Below are 19,772 nucleotides of genomic sequence, written 5' to 3' on the forward strand. Positions count from 1 at the left end.
CTGATTAAAGGTTATTTGTATTCCTTGTTAACCACTTTATTCTGAAAGATCCATCATCTTTAGTGTCATGTTTCTTTTAGAACTACTTCCTACAGAAAATAACCATCTGCCTTAAAACGTGTTCACAGCATGTTGTGAGGGTTACCTAGAGGATAGGGTAAGGGCATAGGTAGAGACAGGGTCACTGTTTTGGAAAATAATTGTTGCTGCTGATAGCTGTAACATTACATGGGCCACTGAGGCTCAGTTGGTAGAGTGGTCACCCACCGATCGGAAAGTCGGAGGTTCGATCCCTGACCATGGCAGCCTACAAGTGGAAGTGTCCTTGGTCAAGAACTGAACTGAACCCCAAATTGCTCCCGATGCTTCGTTCACCAGTGTGTGAATGAATTCCCAATGGTGGCAGGTGGCACCGTTTAGGGTAGCCTCTGCCACCAGTATGAATGTGTGTGTAAATGGGTGAATGAGCGTAGTGTGTAGTGTAAATCGCTTTGGATAAAAGCGCCACATAAGTGCAGTCCATTTACCATTTTAACCATTTGCAACATTTTTTTGTTGCAGAAACTAAATACCCCAGCTGTTCTGAAAGCCCCGAAAGAGAGGAAGCCCAGCAAGAAGGAGGGAGGAACCCCAGGGAAGTCATCAAGCCTGCCAGCAATCCTCTACAGGTGAATACACATTGCCCTGAAGAAGGAAGGAAGAAAGGATTAAAGACGGAGGTTAAATGATAACGATAGTGAAACCTGAGTGGAGTTGTTGTTAAAAATCATCTAATGCCTGGGGCAGAAATGTGTTGTACTGCAGGTGTCCATCATTGTTTTAGACCATTTGGGGATGAGTATGAGTTTTCATTTACATACTCCCTATTTATAGGGATGGCTTGGTGAGACAAAAAATATAGTTTTATAGTTGTATCTGTCACACAGTTTTCTTTTCTCACTCATATTTTCATATGATTTCCTGCAGTTGTGGCATCTGTAAGAAGAACCAGGACCAACATCTGCTGGTATTGTGTGACACCTGCAAGCTCTACTACCACCTGGGCTGCCTGGAGCCACCACTAACACGCATGCCCAAGAAGACCAAGAACAGCTACTGGTGAGAGACGGGGAGACTTGAGGGGCTTGGGGGTCCACACAGGGAACAGATACTGTGTAAGAACCAAGGTTATTATAGTTAACGAAAACTAACGAAATAACGAAAACTAGAATTGAAAAAACATTTTCGTTAACTGAAATAAAAATAAAAACTAGAGTTTTTAAAAAAACGATAACTAACTGAAACTGTATTGCGTGGTTACAAAACTAACTAAAACTAACTAAAATTAAAGTGAAAATGTCCTTAGTTTTCGTTTTTGTCAACTTTTTTCATTCATAATTCAGTGTTTCTATTGGAACATGCAACACATGGTAAATGTGTTTACTGAGACTGGGAACTAGAACCAAAATTCAAAACACCTGGAACTGTAAGAGTTAATAACCTTATTGGGGCTGAGATGAATAAACCAAAGGAAATAAAGGCAAAATTTATTAAGATCTATTTGAATCTCGCACCCAACAGCCCATTACAAAAAAACTAAAACTAATAAAAACTAAACTAAAATTAAGCATTTTCAAAAAATAAAAACTAAACCAAAACTAGAAAACTCACTCTAAAAACTAATTAAAACTAACTGAATTTGAAAACAAAAATTCACAACGAAATTAAAACTAAAACTAATGAAAAATCCAAAACTATTATAACCTTGGTAAGAACTCATACTGAAAGTATGGGACCGAAGGCTCTCTAACTGAAAACCATTTAGAGTAAATTAATGTCAGCACCTAAACAATTACAAATACAGGAATGTGTATTGTTTAGTCTGATCACAGATTCTTCAGGAGGAACACTCACATGTCAGTGTGCTTCTCTGACAGTCTGCTGGCTGCAGAGGTTCCACTGTACATGCTGCCGTGCTTCATAACATAATTCAACATGATCATAAAGACAGTACAGAGAATATGAGAAACAAGGCAGAAGGAGACAGGGCCCATTTGTATCTACTGGAATTTTTTTTTCTTTTGCAAAATATGTACATTTGTTACATATTGATGTACATCAATAATAGAAAAAAAACACACACAACAGAGTAAACTTAGAAAGAGAGAAACAAATGGAGGAAAAAAAAGATAAATATCCATAAACATAAATATATCAATTTTCATTTGGGAACATTGCAAATCCATTGTTTAGCTGACTTCAAAGGATATTTTCTATTGTATATATATGTATTATTATATACAGTAATACTGATACCTATACCTGGTTATTTGTTGAAGGAAATGCAAAAATAATATCAATAATATGGAATAAGATGCACTACTGTAGCTTTATTATGATGCATTACCTGAAAGCATTGCAAGTTTTCACTTTAGCCGTATCATACAAACATACAGGTTTGTTCCTCTATCATAATCACGACCCAATTTTCTTCAGAACGTTCTCTGAAGCAAGTCTTTATCTTCCCCTGTCGACAAGATGTCGGCTGTGGCTCGAATCCTGTGTGCGCTCTTGTATTTTTGATTTCAGAATTGAAGGTGAAAGTGAGTCCAACTACACCTGAATGCAACTTCATGCATTTCTAGTCATTAGAACAAAACAAAAAGAAACAAAAAAAAGAAAAAAAAGTCTTCTTGTTTTTCCTTATCATCCTTTAGTAGGCCAAGCAAAAAAAGTACCTTGTTTTAATAATGGTCAGATCTACTGAACATCAAATATCATTTCACAGATATACTTTGATCAAACTGTGGAAAGCATTTGCCCAACATCTGTTTCCTTCACAACTTTACCTGGTAATCTTCTTTTCTTTTTGCTTGCATCCAAAACCAAATAGTGTTACTACAGTGAAGAAGTGCTGTAAAATGCTGTAATATTTTGTTGAGATAAACATTACTGAATTAGGAGTCAAGCATGGAATGGCATTGTTATCATTTCCTGTGATAGTTTGACAGTAACGGTCCACCACAACCTTCAAAAACACATTTGTCAAGACACACATGCGGAACGTGTTGTGTGAGTATTGACAGTACCTTTATCCTTTGCTTATCACAGTAAATGCATAGTGCAGCTGAGAAACAATAGATCTCCTGCTGTGACAATGTGCAGATAAGTAGTGATAGCTATGGTAAACTCATGAATGAATATATCTGGGGATGATGGCTGGAATCATGTCATCCATTGGGCAGTAGTCGACTGCTTGACATGTTTATAAGTCGCCGGTGCTTTACGAGGCCATAGTGTGTGAATAATGAGGAAGCCTACAATCTAAATTCTATGCAAAGCTGCTTGAGAATTTGCCATTGCTGTTTAATCAGATCACAAATGACCAGGGGTGTGACGATACTCTCACGAGACGAGATGAGACACGATGTTAGGTTCACGAGAACGAGACAAGACGAGATTTTAAGAAAACTACAATGACTAAATATACGACTGGACCAACAGACTTTTATTTAACCGAGGTGCACATGCATTTTGAAATGTTTTATTATAACTCTTTACATGCATGATGTAAGCATGAGCTTTTAATAAACTTCTCCTTCCACAAATTGAAACTAAAACTAAAATTTATAAAAGTTAAAATAAGATGAATAAAAAATTAAAAAACCCCAGAGGGATTAATGAGACTCCGGAGGTGACGTATGGTTTTCAGTCGTCGTGTAATTGCTTCGACAGTTTCGACCGTGATCACACACGATTAAAGACGGGAGACTCAACTGTGGCCGCCGTCGCACAACATCAGCAGCTGATCAAAACAAAGCAGCATGGCTAATTATCATAAACATAGCAATCTTTAATTAACCGGCATCGCTAACTGTGCACAGAGTGTCCGGTGCTTGTTGTAAACAAACAGAGATCGCTAAGTGAACACCTCCTGCAGCAGCAGCACATACACACTGTACTGCTACAGAGCTAACTGTTAGCCTGTTAGCAATTTGCAGACTCCGGCTCTGCAGTCGGGAGAGACTGCTGCAGGAGGACTGTGCCGCTTCGATTCGTTTTGACTCTTCTTAACGAGCCGCCGGCCCCTGCAACGTCATTCTGGCTGCTTACTGCTTCCCCTCCTTCTCCTCCTCTTCTTCTTTTCATTTTACTGCCCCCACAGGTCAGAAATAGAAGTTTGCGAGTTTAATCTCGCATCATGAGAAACGACACGTGAAAACTAGCTGGCTTACCCTTGCTGCTGCAATACAAACTCCTTGAGAAATCGCTGGCCTACCTTGTCAACAGTCATCTTTTTGCCCTTTCTCCTCGAAAAATTGCTCAATCACACAAGTCCAGTTCCAACTCTATTGTCAGTATTGATAGAGAGTTCAAGTGTTTTTGATTCGTCCTTGTTCCCAGTTCAGATTTAATTTAGTACACTTTTTTTTATGTATACCTGCTTGTGCCTTTGGTATTTAATCAAAGTACCAAATATTTGAACACACATCCATCCATCCATCCATCCATTTTCTTCCGCTTATCTGGGGCCGGGTCGCGGGGGCAGCAGGCTAAGCAGGGCATTCCAGACGTCCCTCTCCCCAGCCACAACGTCCAGCTCCTCCTGGGGGACCCCGAGGCATTCCCAGGCCAGGAGAGAGATATAATCCCTCCACTGTGTTCTGGGTCTTCCCCGGGGCCTCCTACCAGTTCGACGTGCCCGGAACAACTCTAACGGGAGGCGCCCGGGAGGATCCTTACCAGATGCCCAAACCACCTCAGCTGACTCCTTTCGATGCGAAGGAGCAGCGGCTCTACTCCGAGCTCCCTCCGGATGTCTGAGCTCCTCACCCTATCTCTGACAGTGCGTTCAGACCGGACGCGTAGCGAATATTCGCGTCGCGTTACTCGCGCGAATTGATACGCGCGAGAATTGAATTTAATTCGCGTCACTCGCGCGAGTAACGCGACGCGAATTTTCGCCCAAGAGACTATTTAGCGCCAAATAATTGCCTCCATTTCATTCTGTCATCAACCATGGCTGACATTACAAGCATAGCGTCCCTGTACCTGCTCTGCCGTCGTGTCTGGGTGAGTGACATCATCCGGAGGCGCACTCAGCACGGAGAGAGGACCGCAGAGTACTTCCACCTTTTTCCTGTCCCTCCTGCCGACCCACTCCTCCTTCCTGCCTCTTTTCTCCTCTCTCTCATGTATGTATCTCGGACACTGTCGTCCAGAATCTCAACACTGATAGGCTGTCCCGACACAGCGTCACGCGAATATTTCGCCAAAGTTGAATTTATTGAACTCACGCGAATTCGCGTTGTTTCATTCGCGCCGCGAAATTCGCGTCAATCGCGGCATTCGTGTCGCGCGAAACCCGCGATTCGCGTCGCCGGCAAAAATTCGCGTCTATTCGCGTGTTTGCATTGACTTTCTATGTAATCTTGTCGCGCGAAATATTCGCTACGCGTCCGGTCTGAACGCACCGTGAGGCTGAGCCCAGCCACCCTACGGAGGAAGCTAATTTCAGCCGATTGTATCCGCGATCTTGCTCTTTCGGTCACTACCCAAAGCTCATGACCATAGGTGAGGGTTGGAACATAGATGGACCGGTAAATCGAGAGCTTTGCCTTCCGACTCAGCTCCTTCTTCACCACTACGGTCCGGTACAACACCCGCATCACTGCCGACGCCACACCAAATCGCCTGTCCATCTCACGCTCCGTTCTACCCTCACTCGTGAACAAGACCCCGAGATACTTGAACTGCTTCTCTTGAGGCAGTACCTCTCTCCCCACCCAGAGGGGGCAGTCCACCGTTTTCCGGCAGAGAACCATGGCCTCAGAATTTGGAGGTGCTAACTTTCACCCCAACCGCTTCGCACTCGGATGCAAGATGTAGACGTACTGCAGCTGTGGGCCATACAACATTGTCTGTTGGTTGAATTGAGTGGGAATTTTATTTTACGTACATGGGGCACCAAAATAACTCCACCTTGCAACTCTATAGTTTCCAACAAACTCCACCAATCAAGTGATCATGTTTAGGTTACAGTGAGAGATGGGTAAGCTTCTGAATACTAGTGCAATCTTGCTTCAGTTATATAGTATACTGGATAATTGTTTTTTAAGGGAAATCAATACTATCTACATTTTTACTTGATACTAAGACATCTTCATGATGTTTATATGTACATAAATTGCTTTTTATATTCATTCTCTGCTCAGAGTAGTAACACATTAGGATCCAGAGTTTGTTTATCCACATTAGTCCTGACATTTGAGGCCAGTCGGTGGCAGCAGGATTATCAGATGACAGATGCCGAGATGGTGGAAATGTCACAGTCCCTTCTCTCCACCACTGCAGTTCCTTATCTAAAGAAGGATTTAGTGCATCTGCTTTTTTCACATAAAATAGTTCTAAGATATTCTGTCGCTTCGTGAAGTACTTCTTCCACTGTTTGAAGAACAAGAGAGAAGCTTTTTCTCATTCTCTGGTAAATAAAAGAAATGAAGAGATGCAGCTGGTGTTACAACACAGGACGTGTTTGTGTTTGCCTAACACAATCTGTCTGTGATTGGAGTAATTCATTTAGCGTTCATTTTAAGCATGAACCTCTTTTGCTTTATTGGGTGAAAATTAGAAACCATTTGAATGATGAAAGTGTGAGGATGCAGTGTCATAACTAATTACACGGTGTTGCACGTATCAAAAGCCACAGAGACTGAAGGCTATTCTGCTCTTTTGGACAATGGACAGAGGAGGCTGCTAGTTTTCAGAAACTGTATTCATTCTCAGGTCTAACTTTGATTTGATGCAGTAAATATCATTATTTTTCTAGATAAAGTTTGGGAATACACTTTCACCGGCCACTTTTATAGCTAGCAAGCTAATAAAGTGGCGGTGTGGTCATCATCTGCTTCAAGGTTGGACTTGTTGTGCATTCAGAGATGGTCTTTCTCTGACACAAAAAAAAAATATATATATCATTTGATGCTCTATATGATCTATATTGATTCTTCAGACTATCCAATTTTTTGCTGATATCCTAAAGTCTGTAAAGCAACTAAAATATAATTTGATAATTTTATTACTGAGCTCTTTTAGGATTTTCAGTGAAAAAAAAAATTCTCTTTAATAAAAAGAATAAATATATAGTGAGAATTTCAAAATAAAGGTATATCTTACCACGCTTTACCACTTTTACTGCATCAATAATATTAGATTGTGTATTGTTGTAGTTTTATTGCTCAAATTATATATATATATATATATATATATATATATATATATATATATATACATATACATATATACGACCTCAGGAGACCTTATTTACAGCAGATATTTGAATGTGCCATAGCAGGAAATAATGACGCACCTTAATGGAATAATTTGATCGGTAACATCTGTGTTTTTCTGCTGTAATTTGTCTGTGAAATGCTCTACTTTTGCAGTCACTGTTTTGGGATAAATCTGTTATCTCACTGATATGTTTGTTCATGTATAGAAAATATATACAAAGTACAATGAATGAATATATATATATATATATATATATATGTAAGAAAACTTAAAAAAAAAAAAAAAAAAAAAAAAAAAAGAGATGGTCTTTTGTATACCTCGGTTGTAATGAGGGCTTACTGTTGCCTTCCTGTCCTCTCTTTTTCGGACCATTCTCTGTAAATCCTAGAGAAGTTATGTTCCCTCCTTTATTTTTGGGATTCAGTGACACAATGCTCCTCTAAGCTCCACTACGTGTAATTTTTTAAATATACATGTGAAATGAAATATGAAGTGTATACACAAATAGACCTCTGGCTTGGTCTGACTCTCATGATGTCCACAGCTGATGCGGCCTCTTCTTCTGTCTGACTCTGGATAGTTAAATGAATCAACGGAGACCCGCTGATGTGCCTTGTGCGTTAATACGCATTGCGTCTCTCTTATATCTGAAGACACACTTATCTTTGCATTTAAATGAGAGGGGACAAATTGCTCTTAGCAGCAAAACTTTATGGCCGTGTTTGCACTGTAATTTAATTAGAACAATAAAGATAGGGCGGATAGCGGTGTTAGCACGGTGCCATCAGTGGCTGCGGTTCATTCTTTGTGTATTTGTTCCTGACTGTTGTACTTCTTTTATCCATAAATGGGGATGTGTGATCAATCATCAGCACCAAAACATGGTGATAACCATCATCTCCTCTTAGTTTATTTCAGGGTGTTTACTTGATGACACACGCTCCCGGGTATACAATTTAATTTATATCTATAAAATATTTAGCAAGATATTTCAATTAATGACCTGTAATTATGATGACATTTTACGGTTGAAATGATGTGTTTGCAATGTGCAACTGTTATTGATTATACAGTTTGTTCATTTATTTAACCATTCTGGATTATCATAAGGTATGCATGATACCGATACCTGAACTTTGGGCATCAGCCGGTACCAAGAACTGATCTGATACCACTGTGTGGAAGTGACTGGGATCATTCCTTTATGTATAAGGCAACATTAGGCTTGATTTAAACATTGCTTGCCTAACACTGCTAAAGAAAATGTAACAAATAAATACATAGCTATACAGTAAATGTAGTTGTTGATTAAAATAATAATAATTAAAAAATGAACTAAATAGATCTCCCCTATTGTCACTAATACAGAGTCGAGCTATTTGATTTGAAATCTGCCCGATATTCACTCCAGTATAGGTTTCGTTTGGATGTTGTCGAAAACATAAATGACACAGAATGAGAAAATTTGCTTATTCCTTCTGACATACACTATATACAATTGGAAAAAAATATGGAGAAAATATGTTTGTTTTAAATTATTAACTTGTGTATTAAGAGCTTTAATAAAAACTTATTAGAGTGAGTTAAAAGAATTGTTCAACATTTTGTGAAATTATCTTTTGGCTCTGTTCCCCAGAGTGGGAAGAGAAGATCAACATCAATCCCACATCTGTGTAATAAGCACGGAGCTCATGGTTAGCCTAGCTTAGCATAAAGACTGGAAGCATGGAGAAACAAATAGCCTGCCTCTGTCTAAAGTTAACAACAAAAGCCATAGATCACTTTGTGCCCTTTTAAGGACAAATGGTATTTGACAACAGTATTAATCATTGACTGACATTTAGAAGAATCAAAATCTGTAAAATAAATAGAAAAAATAGAAAATGCAATATTGTATATTGAGTTAATTCATTGTCTATTGTGTCTCCTATGGTTTTACCCTTCTGCGAGAAGAATCTGTGAAACGTGTCTTTTTATTTTATTAATTTATTCTTCCAGTAAAGACTACATTTTTTGGTTTGTGATAATAAGGTTTCCCTTCTTCTCAGGCAATGCTCAGAGTGTGACCAGGCTAGCAGCGATGAGGCAGATATTGCCATGGAGACGCTACCAGACGGCACCAAGAGGTCCAGAAGGCAGATCAAGGGACCAATCAAATTCATCCCTCAGGAGATGTCGCCAGAGCCCAAGAAACATCAGGTAAGAGGCACAGTGTGTATTGACACACTGGAATTAATGTATTCAGATGTTCTCAGTGGAAGCATATTACAAACAGAAACTGACGTTGTTACTGACAGAAATAGTGAAATCACTGTGTGCTAAACTCTTCCTCCTCTCAAACTGGAGTCACTCAGTGTTGGCTAATTGATCGATCTGTATCGATTACAAATAATTACCTTGAGTTCTCATTAGCCTCACTCTCTCCTTAAGGTTATCAGAAAGTTGCACAAAGTGAAATTGTGTTCCCATGAGCAGAGAGTAAACATTTGTGACCAAAAAGACTTTTGTATTCAGCCACAATCTTTTCTGGAACAAAAGTCAGTTGAAAAACACAAACAGATGTGTATTTGTTCTCGGTGAAGCTGAGGCAGGGTGCCTCCACTCAAACTGACAAAAAAAGATAGTTGTTATCCTTTGTTGTCACTTCATTTAATTAGAGTCAGCAGATAAGAGTGGGAAGTAAAGAGCCTGGTGGGAAATAATTGAAACAAATCTTGAAAAAGAGTCCATGCCGTCACATACTTTAGAAACCAACAGATTTTTGTAAATAAAGCGACACTTGATTTTTTTTCTCTGCCCTGCAGAAACATTGTCTCTGGAAAGTCTCGTAGTTTTTAAAGGTATTTTAAAAGATAGGCTCGTAGAAATATGACTAAGCAGAAGTAACAGAAGCTTAAACGGCTAGACTCTCAGCCTGCAGCTCAGTCTGCTAACAAAGCATCAGGCCTCTGTGGAGTTAAAGCACCAGCATGTTTGTGGAGTTGTTTAAAAGCATTAGGATTTAGCACAAAAGCAGTTAATTATCAGTCCGAACTTATTAAGGACATACGGGAGAGGTTCACATTTTTTCCAAGTCTGTCTTCAAACAGTAGTCAGCTGTCCATGTGTGCATTGGGTCAGGTTTTGTGAAATGACAACGTTGTTAACCCCTTCCATTACATTCCTCCCCTTTTTTTTAGATTGGTAGGTGTGGGAGATACACTGCAAAAAAAGAAAAGTTGGGTGAACTCAAAATTTCAAGGCAACAAACTTCGATAAAATTTTAAGTTGGACAATTAAACTAAATATTTTAAGTTTTGTTTTTGAGTTTGCTCAACTCTGAATTTCTCTGGCACGATTGTAACGCCAATATGAATGTCAGCTAATGTTGTGACCACAATTTTGAGCTAGCATTGATACGCTAATGGCTACTCTTGTAGCTGTAATAAGCAGCACGGCTAGCATCAGTTAGCCGCTAGCTTTCGCTATTGACCGAATTTCACCACTTTCCTGCATTTCACAACAAAGAAATAAGAGTTAGCAGAACTATTGTCCCTTGTTGTGAACCCCAACTTAAAGATATAAGTAACAACAACTCACCAACTTGTTTTTGAGCAGACAACTGGCTTCCTTTGTTGTGCTAACTTACATTATTGCCCTTAATGTCAGTAATTTATATTTCCAAGTTTTACCAAATTAAAAAACTGTTTTAGGCCAAAAAATACAAGTTGGCTTTTTTGCAGTGTAGCAGGTACAGCAGATGCCACATAGAAGCAGTCGAACATCTGAAAACGGGGAACCTGAAGATTAATTTGAGATCTGTAATAAAACTGAGATAATTATTTAATTAATTAATTAAATAAATTGTGAAACTATATAAGGGTTTAGAACATTGTAATAGAAGTATATGAAGGCCATTCCCATGCTCACTTATGTCTCACAAGTTTCCGCCTCATACCATTTCGTACACAGAAGTAGTGTTAAATTTAACCCCTTTGACCACCTCAGACATTAAAATACCCCCAAAATATCACATCAAGACACCATAACCTTTAGGGACACATAGAAAATACCATGCTGTGATTTGGTATCAAGAACTTTTGACATTTTGGAGATTTCTGTTGGAATAGAATTTCCTGGCAATTGGATGGCGAGCACTTGAAAACTGTTGACACATCCCCTCGATGCCAATACATGTCGGAAAGCCATCCATCCTATGCCCTATGTCTCTAGTTTGTGGGTGTAAAGCATAGACTGTATATAAATAATGGACATAGTCACCGTGACGTCACCCATTGGTTTGTGGACTGCCCGGTGGAAGCCTCGAGTTCAGCGTTATACTCGTCGCCATCTTGCGTCGCCATCTTGTTTCCGATACGTGGAGCAGACCATAATTGGACTGTGGAGGAGCGTGAGGGATCTGACGACACTGACTACAGCCTCTCTACACCTCAGCCTGACTGAGAGAAATGAATGGGCAGATTTTTTTTGCAGCCAAACTTAGCACCCCCTTCTGGAATTTTCGGTGGATTGCAGGCTTAAGGCACTTCCTGGTTGGCCTCCATGCTCAGACACGGAGATTGCCACCTGGTGTAAAGTTTCACAAGACTGGTAGGAGGCGCCGGGGAAGACCCAGAATATGGTGGAGGGACTATATCTCTCTCCTGGCCTGGGAATATTTCGGGGTCCCCCAGGAGGAGCTGGACGTTGTGGCTGGGGAGAGGGATGCCCTTGCAACCCGGCCCCGGATAAGCAGATGAGAATGGATGGATGGATGGATGGATGGATGAGACTCTTTGCATTTCTTGTTCCCCGCTGGTGAAACACACTACCAGTTCCAACCAGAGCAGGGGCGTCCCTCTCTACCTTTAAAAACCTCCTGAAGACCCAGCTCTTCAGAGAGCATCTTCTCTCCTAGCACCACACGATAATTCTACTCCTCAAAGAATTGTCACTAGCACTTATTGATGCACTAATAGCTCTTATCGCACTATACCTTGATTGTTTGCTTTTACTCTTCCTGTAAGTCGCTTTGGATAAAAGCATCTGCTAAATGACTAAATGTAAATGTAAATGGATGGAAGTTTCACGAGACTGTGGTCTTTGAATAGAGGCCTGCACTGATCAAAAACCCCATCCCCAGCCTGACCCTGGCCCACGGTGCTAACTCGGCCCAACCCGACAAAACCTGCAAATTTTTTCAGCACCAGCCCAATCTGGCCTGACAACTACATTTCATCTCTTTCTTTTGCGCACCCACACATGAACCACCCTACATTAAGGAGAAGTACATTTCTTGTTGGCCTCAAACATTACAGTGCCGGTTTAACTAACTCTTTGCCAACAGTTCAAAGTTTGAAAAATAATCAATCCATTGTAATCACAATTGACTATTCATTTGCGAGTGTTGTGAAGAAAAAGGACTGCATCCATTGTTGAAGGCTTCAGAGATGTCCTCATCTCTTGTGGCATCCTGCCTGCGCTGCTAAACACCAGTTTGTTGCTACTGCTGCTGACCATGTCCAGGTGCCTCATAACCAAAATTGTTGACTCAGCTGCCACTAATCCAGTTTCAGAAAGCATTTCTGATGGAGTATACTGGCAGCTTAACATTGCATCACCTTTGGGGTTTCATCTCTGTGAAGGCAACAACTCAAATTAAACAATAAATAAAGTGAGAACGTCACTAACACTAGGTACACCAAATTTTAGCTTTTGTAGATATTGTAAACAGTCATTTTATATTCATTCTTAAGCATTAAATATTAATACTTTTTAAAACACTTGGCTGTCAGTCAAATGAGTCTAATGCTAATATCATGCAGCAATAGTTTATCTAGGCCTAACTGTTTTATACTTATCTTATCTATACTTATCTTTCAGTTGTTGACTCCACTTTATAAAAACAAATAATTGATGAAACAGGATCAAAAAAATGCAGCCAGAAACTACAATAAACATTTACTTCTTATGATACTTCTGTATGTTAAATAGTCGAGAAACATATTTTTTCTTAAATGTATACTTTCATGAACAATTATGTTTTCCCTATTATTTCTTTCCAGCCTCCCATGCATGGATGTGACTTTTTGCAATCATAATTTATATAATTCAGCGAACATCGTTAAAAATTTCAGCAAAACATTCTTAGATTAAGTCTTGTTGGCTTTCTACCAAGTAATACAATTCAACATTAAATTCAAGAGGTTTTCATTGATATTTTTTCCTTTTAGTTTTTTTCCAAAATGACTTTGATTGGACAAAACCCCCAAATCTGACTTTAATAAAGCATGATGATCAGACTGCTAGTATGCTTATTATTTCACTTACACCCTGAATTAATGTTCAGCACCAGTGAAAGAAGGTGGTCGTGTAGTTTGAATAGCGTCCAGACTACAACATTGTGAAGTTCAACCTGGTCTCACAGAAATCCGTGAAATAGCCACGGATTTCGCTTAACTCAAAATCCGTGGAATAGCCACGGATTCGCTCAAATTTCCGTGAAACTGACACGGATTTCGCTACAATGCAAGTTAATGACAGTCATATCCCGTGGCTATTCCAACATACAAAGTGATTATGTACATTCACTGAGTGAATATTTAGAAAATAAAACATATATTTCTCGCTACAAATGTGATCAAAATCCATTTTTCAAAATATTGATTTTTCACTAAAAATGAGAGAACTGTCCGCCATGTTTTTTGTTCTGACCGCTGGGACCTTGAAAGTCACGTGACTTGGAACAAACCAATAGCCACGGGATATGACTGTCATTAACTTGCATTGTAGCGAAATCCGTGTCAGTTTCACGGAAATTTGAGCGATTCCGTGGCTATTCCACGGATTTTGAGTTAAGCGAAATCCGTGGCTATTTCACGGATTTCTGTGAGACCAGGTTGGTCAAGTTTGTGTCGATGTTGCCATAAACCTTCCTACAGCTTTGTTTTAGAGGGGGCATAAATGAACGACAGTATGGACTCCGTCAGCATTTTGTATCAGCTGTGCGAGGGAACAGAACCCACTCTTTATCCCTCACTGGATCCTACTTATCTGTACTGACCATGCTCTGATCCTGTGATATAGAGCAGCCTCCCTGCTCCCTCAAGAAACACTCCAGATTGATATCTGACAGCATGGTGGTGAGGAGGGCGGCCGGGGTTGTCTTTCACTTCCCTTTTGTCTTTCCACTGTCAATATGTGACCCACTGCCACTCACCTGGGACTGGAGGAACTATACTCTTGTGACTATGGATGGTCACAGCAGAGTCAATTCCACCGAAACTGCTTTTGACGACAATCTCCGTTACAAATAGAGAAATGAACAAAGAAAAAGAGGAGTGTCTCAACCACTTCTTCACTCTCTGCACTCTATCTGTCTTAGAGGGGAAATATTGGAGTGTTGGAGCACAGTGGCAGTCTGGGTTAATGTGTTTTTCTGTTCAGGTTTGGAAACCCTGGGCCCAGACATGTGCCGAGGACCCTGCTGGAGCTCTCAGGGATTAAGCAGCTTTCTGATTTTTCTCGCAGCCACAGCCACTCGGGCGAGGCACTTCAGTGCAGCATTTATCTTCAAATGCAAGGCGTGCAATGGCAGACACTAAAAGGGCCCTACTTTGCATTTTTAATGCTTTTACCAGGGCACCCAAGCACTGGCACTTCTCTAAAGCCATGTTTCAATTTATCAAGACCGGCTAATCAACCTCCTGCTGGCCTCCGAGGCTGCAGAGTGTGTGTGTTGGAGAGTTAGTTCGAAAAAAAGCATGTGTGTGCACGTTTACATTTGGCCAAAAGGGCGAACATGGCCCAGTGCCACGTTGATGAAGCTGAGAGTCTTGTGACTACACAGCCTGTAGTGGATACTGACTACCGGAGGAAAAACCTTTAAAGTCAACCTGTGAGAGCTGAATTTTATTTAGCATGTACGTAATGTCGCAGCTGTAAAATTAATACTCCATAGCACACTGCCTGGTTTTACACAGCCCTGCTAAAGACAGAGACCATCTCAAACACTCTTGATTGAGCTTTATGCAAGGACAACTCATAAACACATTTGTTCTTAAATCTTATGTAAAAGAAACTCTGTCATGGGTCAGTTTTAATTAATACTGACCATTTCTCACTAAACCTGATGCTCTCCATGATATCAGTAATCAATGCACTAATTGTCTGAAGGTGTTTTAGTGAAATAATACGTTAAATCACAAGTTGATCTCACTGGAAATGTAGGAACTTTAAACGACAAAATATGTTTGAAATGCAATATCTAAGTTTTATATTATCCATGGTAAAGACAGGCACACACACCTAAAGGTTGTGTTTGGATCAACCTTGTGTGCAGATAAGGTGTTAACATTGAGGTCACATGGCTGCTGGTGAAAATTGATGTGTCAGTTAAAGTGGTAAGTTCTAGCTTTTATGAAACATTTACAGTTTCACATCTTTTTACATCACAGGGCAAAACAAAGCATTTGCTACCATGTAAGAGCTTCTGTGTGGCTTTCTGCACATCCTATTTAAAAATTAAAGTTTTATGAATTACAAAATCAAGCGACAGAACTGAGTAGGAGAACATGGTGGCAGCAGGATGAGGTTGCACTGGGTCTAATTCCCTGCGTGACACATGATCAAAATACATGCTAATGGTGTGTAGTAAAGGTTAGCGTCAACCTGTCCTACACTGCTACTGTCTCAAAACTATTAAATTCAGGAGTAAATGGTAATCTATTACATCATTGCTTTTATGGCTGTAAGATACTGATAATAGTTTAATAAATCATATCTATAGATGCATTGCAGTCACGTTTTCTGACGATTTCTGACAATGTCTGTGGTTGTCGCCGCCATATTGGGTAGAAAAGTTAGCCAGGCTGGTATTCACAACCATAAGTTAATGCTTCATCATCAATGTCACTCATTTCACAACTAGATAGAAAATAACAGAAAAGGTATGCAGAGAAAATATAACAATAATTGGATGCTGTCCTTACGGAATCTCTCCTGAGCGTCTGGCCACAGACATGCCTGACTTTTCATTTCATGACATCTACATCTATCTGGTACACCTATGAAAAGGCATGTTCAATGAACAGGCATACACTGGCTGCTTTATTGTTCGGAAAGACTTACTAACTTCCATGTCATTGATGACAAAAAGAGGCGAGATATAAAGCCAGTTCAGTTAGCGTTTTTATTAACATATTTACTGAAACATGATTAGTTTGCAGGCTATATAAGCTAGCTAATGAGAGTTGTACACTGCAAAAAAGGGATGTCTAAAAACAAGATAAAAGCACTAAATCTGAGGGAAATTATCTTGCTGCATGGACAGATAATTTCACTTGACAAGATTTCTTAAATTAAGATTGTTAAATCTAGAAATAAGCATGTTGTACGCTTAAAATTAGATAAATTAAAGCTGCAAGCAGTGATGAACTGGCCTGAGCAGAGAGCACTGCGAATTATTTGGTTCTTACCAAGATAAAAAAAACAAACCTCTAGATTTAGAAGTGTTAGATAATTTATACTACTACTACTTGTTCTCCCATTTATTGTGATGAGATCCAATTGTCCGATTTGGGATACAGTTAGCACACGGCTAATTCACCGGCGTTAGCGTCCTTTTGCCGACTCTGGTAAACCTGAGCCTAACGTACATGGTGAAAACAATATACGGTTCGAAAGATAAGAAGTTAGACTTTAGTTTCACACCATTTAATTAATTGGAAGCATAACATGATCATTTATATTAGTAGTTGAGAATTTTGATAGAATCTTAGCCGAACGGTGTCCAATTTGGGATACAGTTACGCTAGTTCTGTTCTTCTTTAGCTTAGCAGCTAGCGATATCTCCCTCTCCTGCTCGGTGTGTGAATGTTTAGCTACTCCTCGGCCTCCTTTACTTAAATGTTACATGTAGACTAATAAGTGTAGTGAAGTAGTTGTGTTGGAGGCCAGGCTAAGTGGATTGGAAGTGCGGCTTCACACCATGGAGTCACCAGTCAGTTAGCTGGTGCGGGCTGACCAGGTGCAGCTAGACAGTCAATGTGGATTGCACACTGGAATGCTCACGTCTCCCTGACAATGTGTTTGAAAACAAATAGGTCCACTCAGTCAGTCAGTCACATACAGACCCATTTGTATTGCTATCTTTTGGCGGTCAGAGAAAAAAAAGGAATGGGATATACTGTCCTAACATGAAGTAAACTTTGCCAAAATGCTGATGCTATCATTAATTAGCTTTTCCTCGATGTGTCATGTGTTCAGAGCTTAGCTTAGATTGCACATAACATCTAAAAACTGTATTCCCATTGTCTGTTATCAATCAGCATTCCTAAGATGTTTATAATATTTATATATATATAGTAATTTACAGTATACATGTATAGGTATTCACAATGTAATATAAATTGTTTATAGTATATGTATATATATAATTATTTATAATATTTGTATCTGACTATATTGATTATTCACATATGTATGTATATACTGACCCATTAAGGGGTAGGACTAGATACGTTTTTTTACTTCTTCCTACCCCCTTTCGAGCTTACAGAAAGTGTCTGTTTTTTTCTATTTTTTTGCTTTTTTGTTTTGTATTTTATTTATTCATCTATTAATATTTAAACTTGTTTTTTTTATTGCTTGCATGTTCGAAATAAAGACAATCAATCAATCAATCAATCAATCAATCAATCAATCAATCAATCAATCAATCAATCAATCAATCAATCAGTCAGTCAGTCAGTCAGTCAGTCAGTCAGTCAGTCAGTCAGTCAGTCAGTCAGTCAGTCAGTCAGTCCGTCAGTCCGTCAGTCCGTCAGTCCGTCCGTCCGTCCGTCCGTCCGTCAAAAAACTGTTTTGCCCCTTTGCTGGCCACACTCCTCAACTATGACAAGACACTGACCATATCCATAGAAATGTTTTGGAAAAAGTGGGTGTTGTCTTATATTCAAGCAGTAGTGTTAACATCAGATATTTTAGTTAAATAGAGAGACCAGTGTAACAGCAACCCTTGCAGAGAGTGTTGCAGTATTTTCAGCTTTTAGGTTGTTCAGCTTTTAAATCTTTGCCACACTAGTTTCATTTAATGTGTCAAGGGTTGTTTTCACCTTGTCTTTTGGGTTTCTTTCATTCTTTTAAAAATTCCTACTTCTACTGTCACAAAATGTTGTTAAAAACGAATATGCAGACAAATGCTCTGTATTCATTTGATGGAGTAATTATTAAGGGGAAGTTTAAAGGGGAATTCAGGGTTCGGGAGGCTAACTGAAGGTGGCAATAAAACGCTCCTCCTAATGGGACATGATTTACTGCTGCCTGCTACCACCGCAGTGCTAACATTAAAACCTCCAATATGAACATATGCCATTAATCAGTTGGAAATTATGAGAATTAAGTTAATATATCTAGTTACTACCACTTCTTATGCTCTGTTAATTTCTCTAATCCTGTGTGAAATGATTCATGCTTGTTAAAGATGCACTGATGTACTTAATTAAAAGATTGATTTTGCCTGAGACTTATAAACTGCCTGCAGTTTTAATTTCCTCACCTGAGCAGAGCCTGAGATTAGCTGTGCTGTGTGGCTGACTGTTTTTTAGCTGAACCAGCTACTGAACTGCACCATGGTCTCTCTGGCCTCATAGATTACTTTACGGACACTACTTTAATGCAGAAATAATAAGTAATGTCAAGGCTTTTGTTTGGTGGTGCAGTTGCAGGAGAAATACTAAAGTTGTGTCGGAGCCAATTGGCAGCATTCTTGCAGTTAGCATTCTTAATGATAAGTGCTCCATCTGGCGAGTGGTGGCGAGCCAAAGGCGCCAGATGGGATTGTTTTCACAATCTGTTTAAATATGTTGTCGATTTTTCTTCCCCTTTTAGACCCTCCCTAGTAGCTCCAACACTCACTTGCTAGCAAGGGGATGTTTGATTTTTATTTCCTTTCATGCTCTGTTCAGTCTCCTGTGAGGAGAAAGCACACTTCAGACCCATGCAGTAGATGGGAGTGATGCTGAAAGTCCATCCAGCATTGTTTAGCTTCCATAAAAAGAATGTGATTTGTGTCCTGGCATGTTCAGCAGTCATATTTAGTGCCACAGCATGACTAGCTGTGGTAGTGGTTAGCCAGTATTATGCTAAGTCAGGCTGCTTTCATGTGTTGAAAGAAGAGGATTAGTGCCTGGGACACAGAGAGACACTGAACTGAAGCTCATCTGCCTCCCTATCTATACCACATCTATTAATTGATCCCTGATATAAAGATGAAGGTTTGGTTTCGGGTATTATATTGTATATCCATTACTAAAAAGGAGCAGTCAAATTTAAAGTTTAAGGGTCAAACAACTTTAGTTCATATTAAGAGTTTAATAGTCACACTAACTGCCATGAGATTGTGACTCAAATATATACGGTTCGAAAGATAAGAAGTTAGACTTTAGTTTCACACCATTTACTTAATTGGAAGCATAACATGATCATTTATATTAGTAGTTAATGTGAAATTTTTATAGAAT

At 39.4% G+C, this 19,772-nt stretch overlaps 1 protein-coding gene across 5 annotated transcripts in view; it reads left to right on the forward strand.

Annotated features, from left to right (window-relative positions):
- The window catches only part of phf14 (PHD finger protein 14), a 109,072-nt gene that overhangs the window by 33,780 nt on the left and 55,520 nt on the right, over positions 1–19,772 (forward strand). For all 5 annotated transcript variants that reach the window (XM_059349486.1, XM_059349487.1, XM_059349489.1 and 2 more), the window contains exons 12-14: positions 562–668; positions 967–1,098; positions 9,321–9,471. In XM_059349486.1, coding sequence (XP_059205469.1) covers positions 562–668; positions 967–1,098; positions 9,321–9,471 — 390 coding nt within the window. The remainder of the gene's footprint in view (positions 1–561; positions 669–966; positions 1,099–9,320; positions 9,472–19,772) is intronic.

The sequence above is a fragment of the Centropristis striata genome, chromosome 14, assembly GCF_030273125.1.
Source record: "Centropristis striata isolate RG_2023a ecotype Rhode Island chromosome 14, C.striata_1.0, whole genome shotgun sequence".
In the NCBI taxonomy this organism is placed as follows: domain Eukaryota; kingdom Metazoa; phylum Chordata; class Actinopteri; order Perciformes; family Serranidae; genus Centropristis; species Centropristis striata.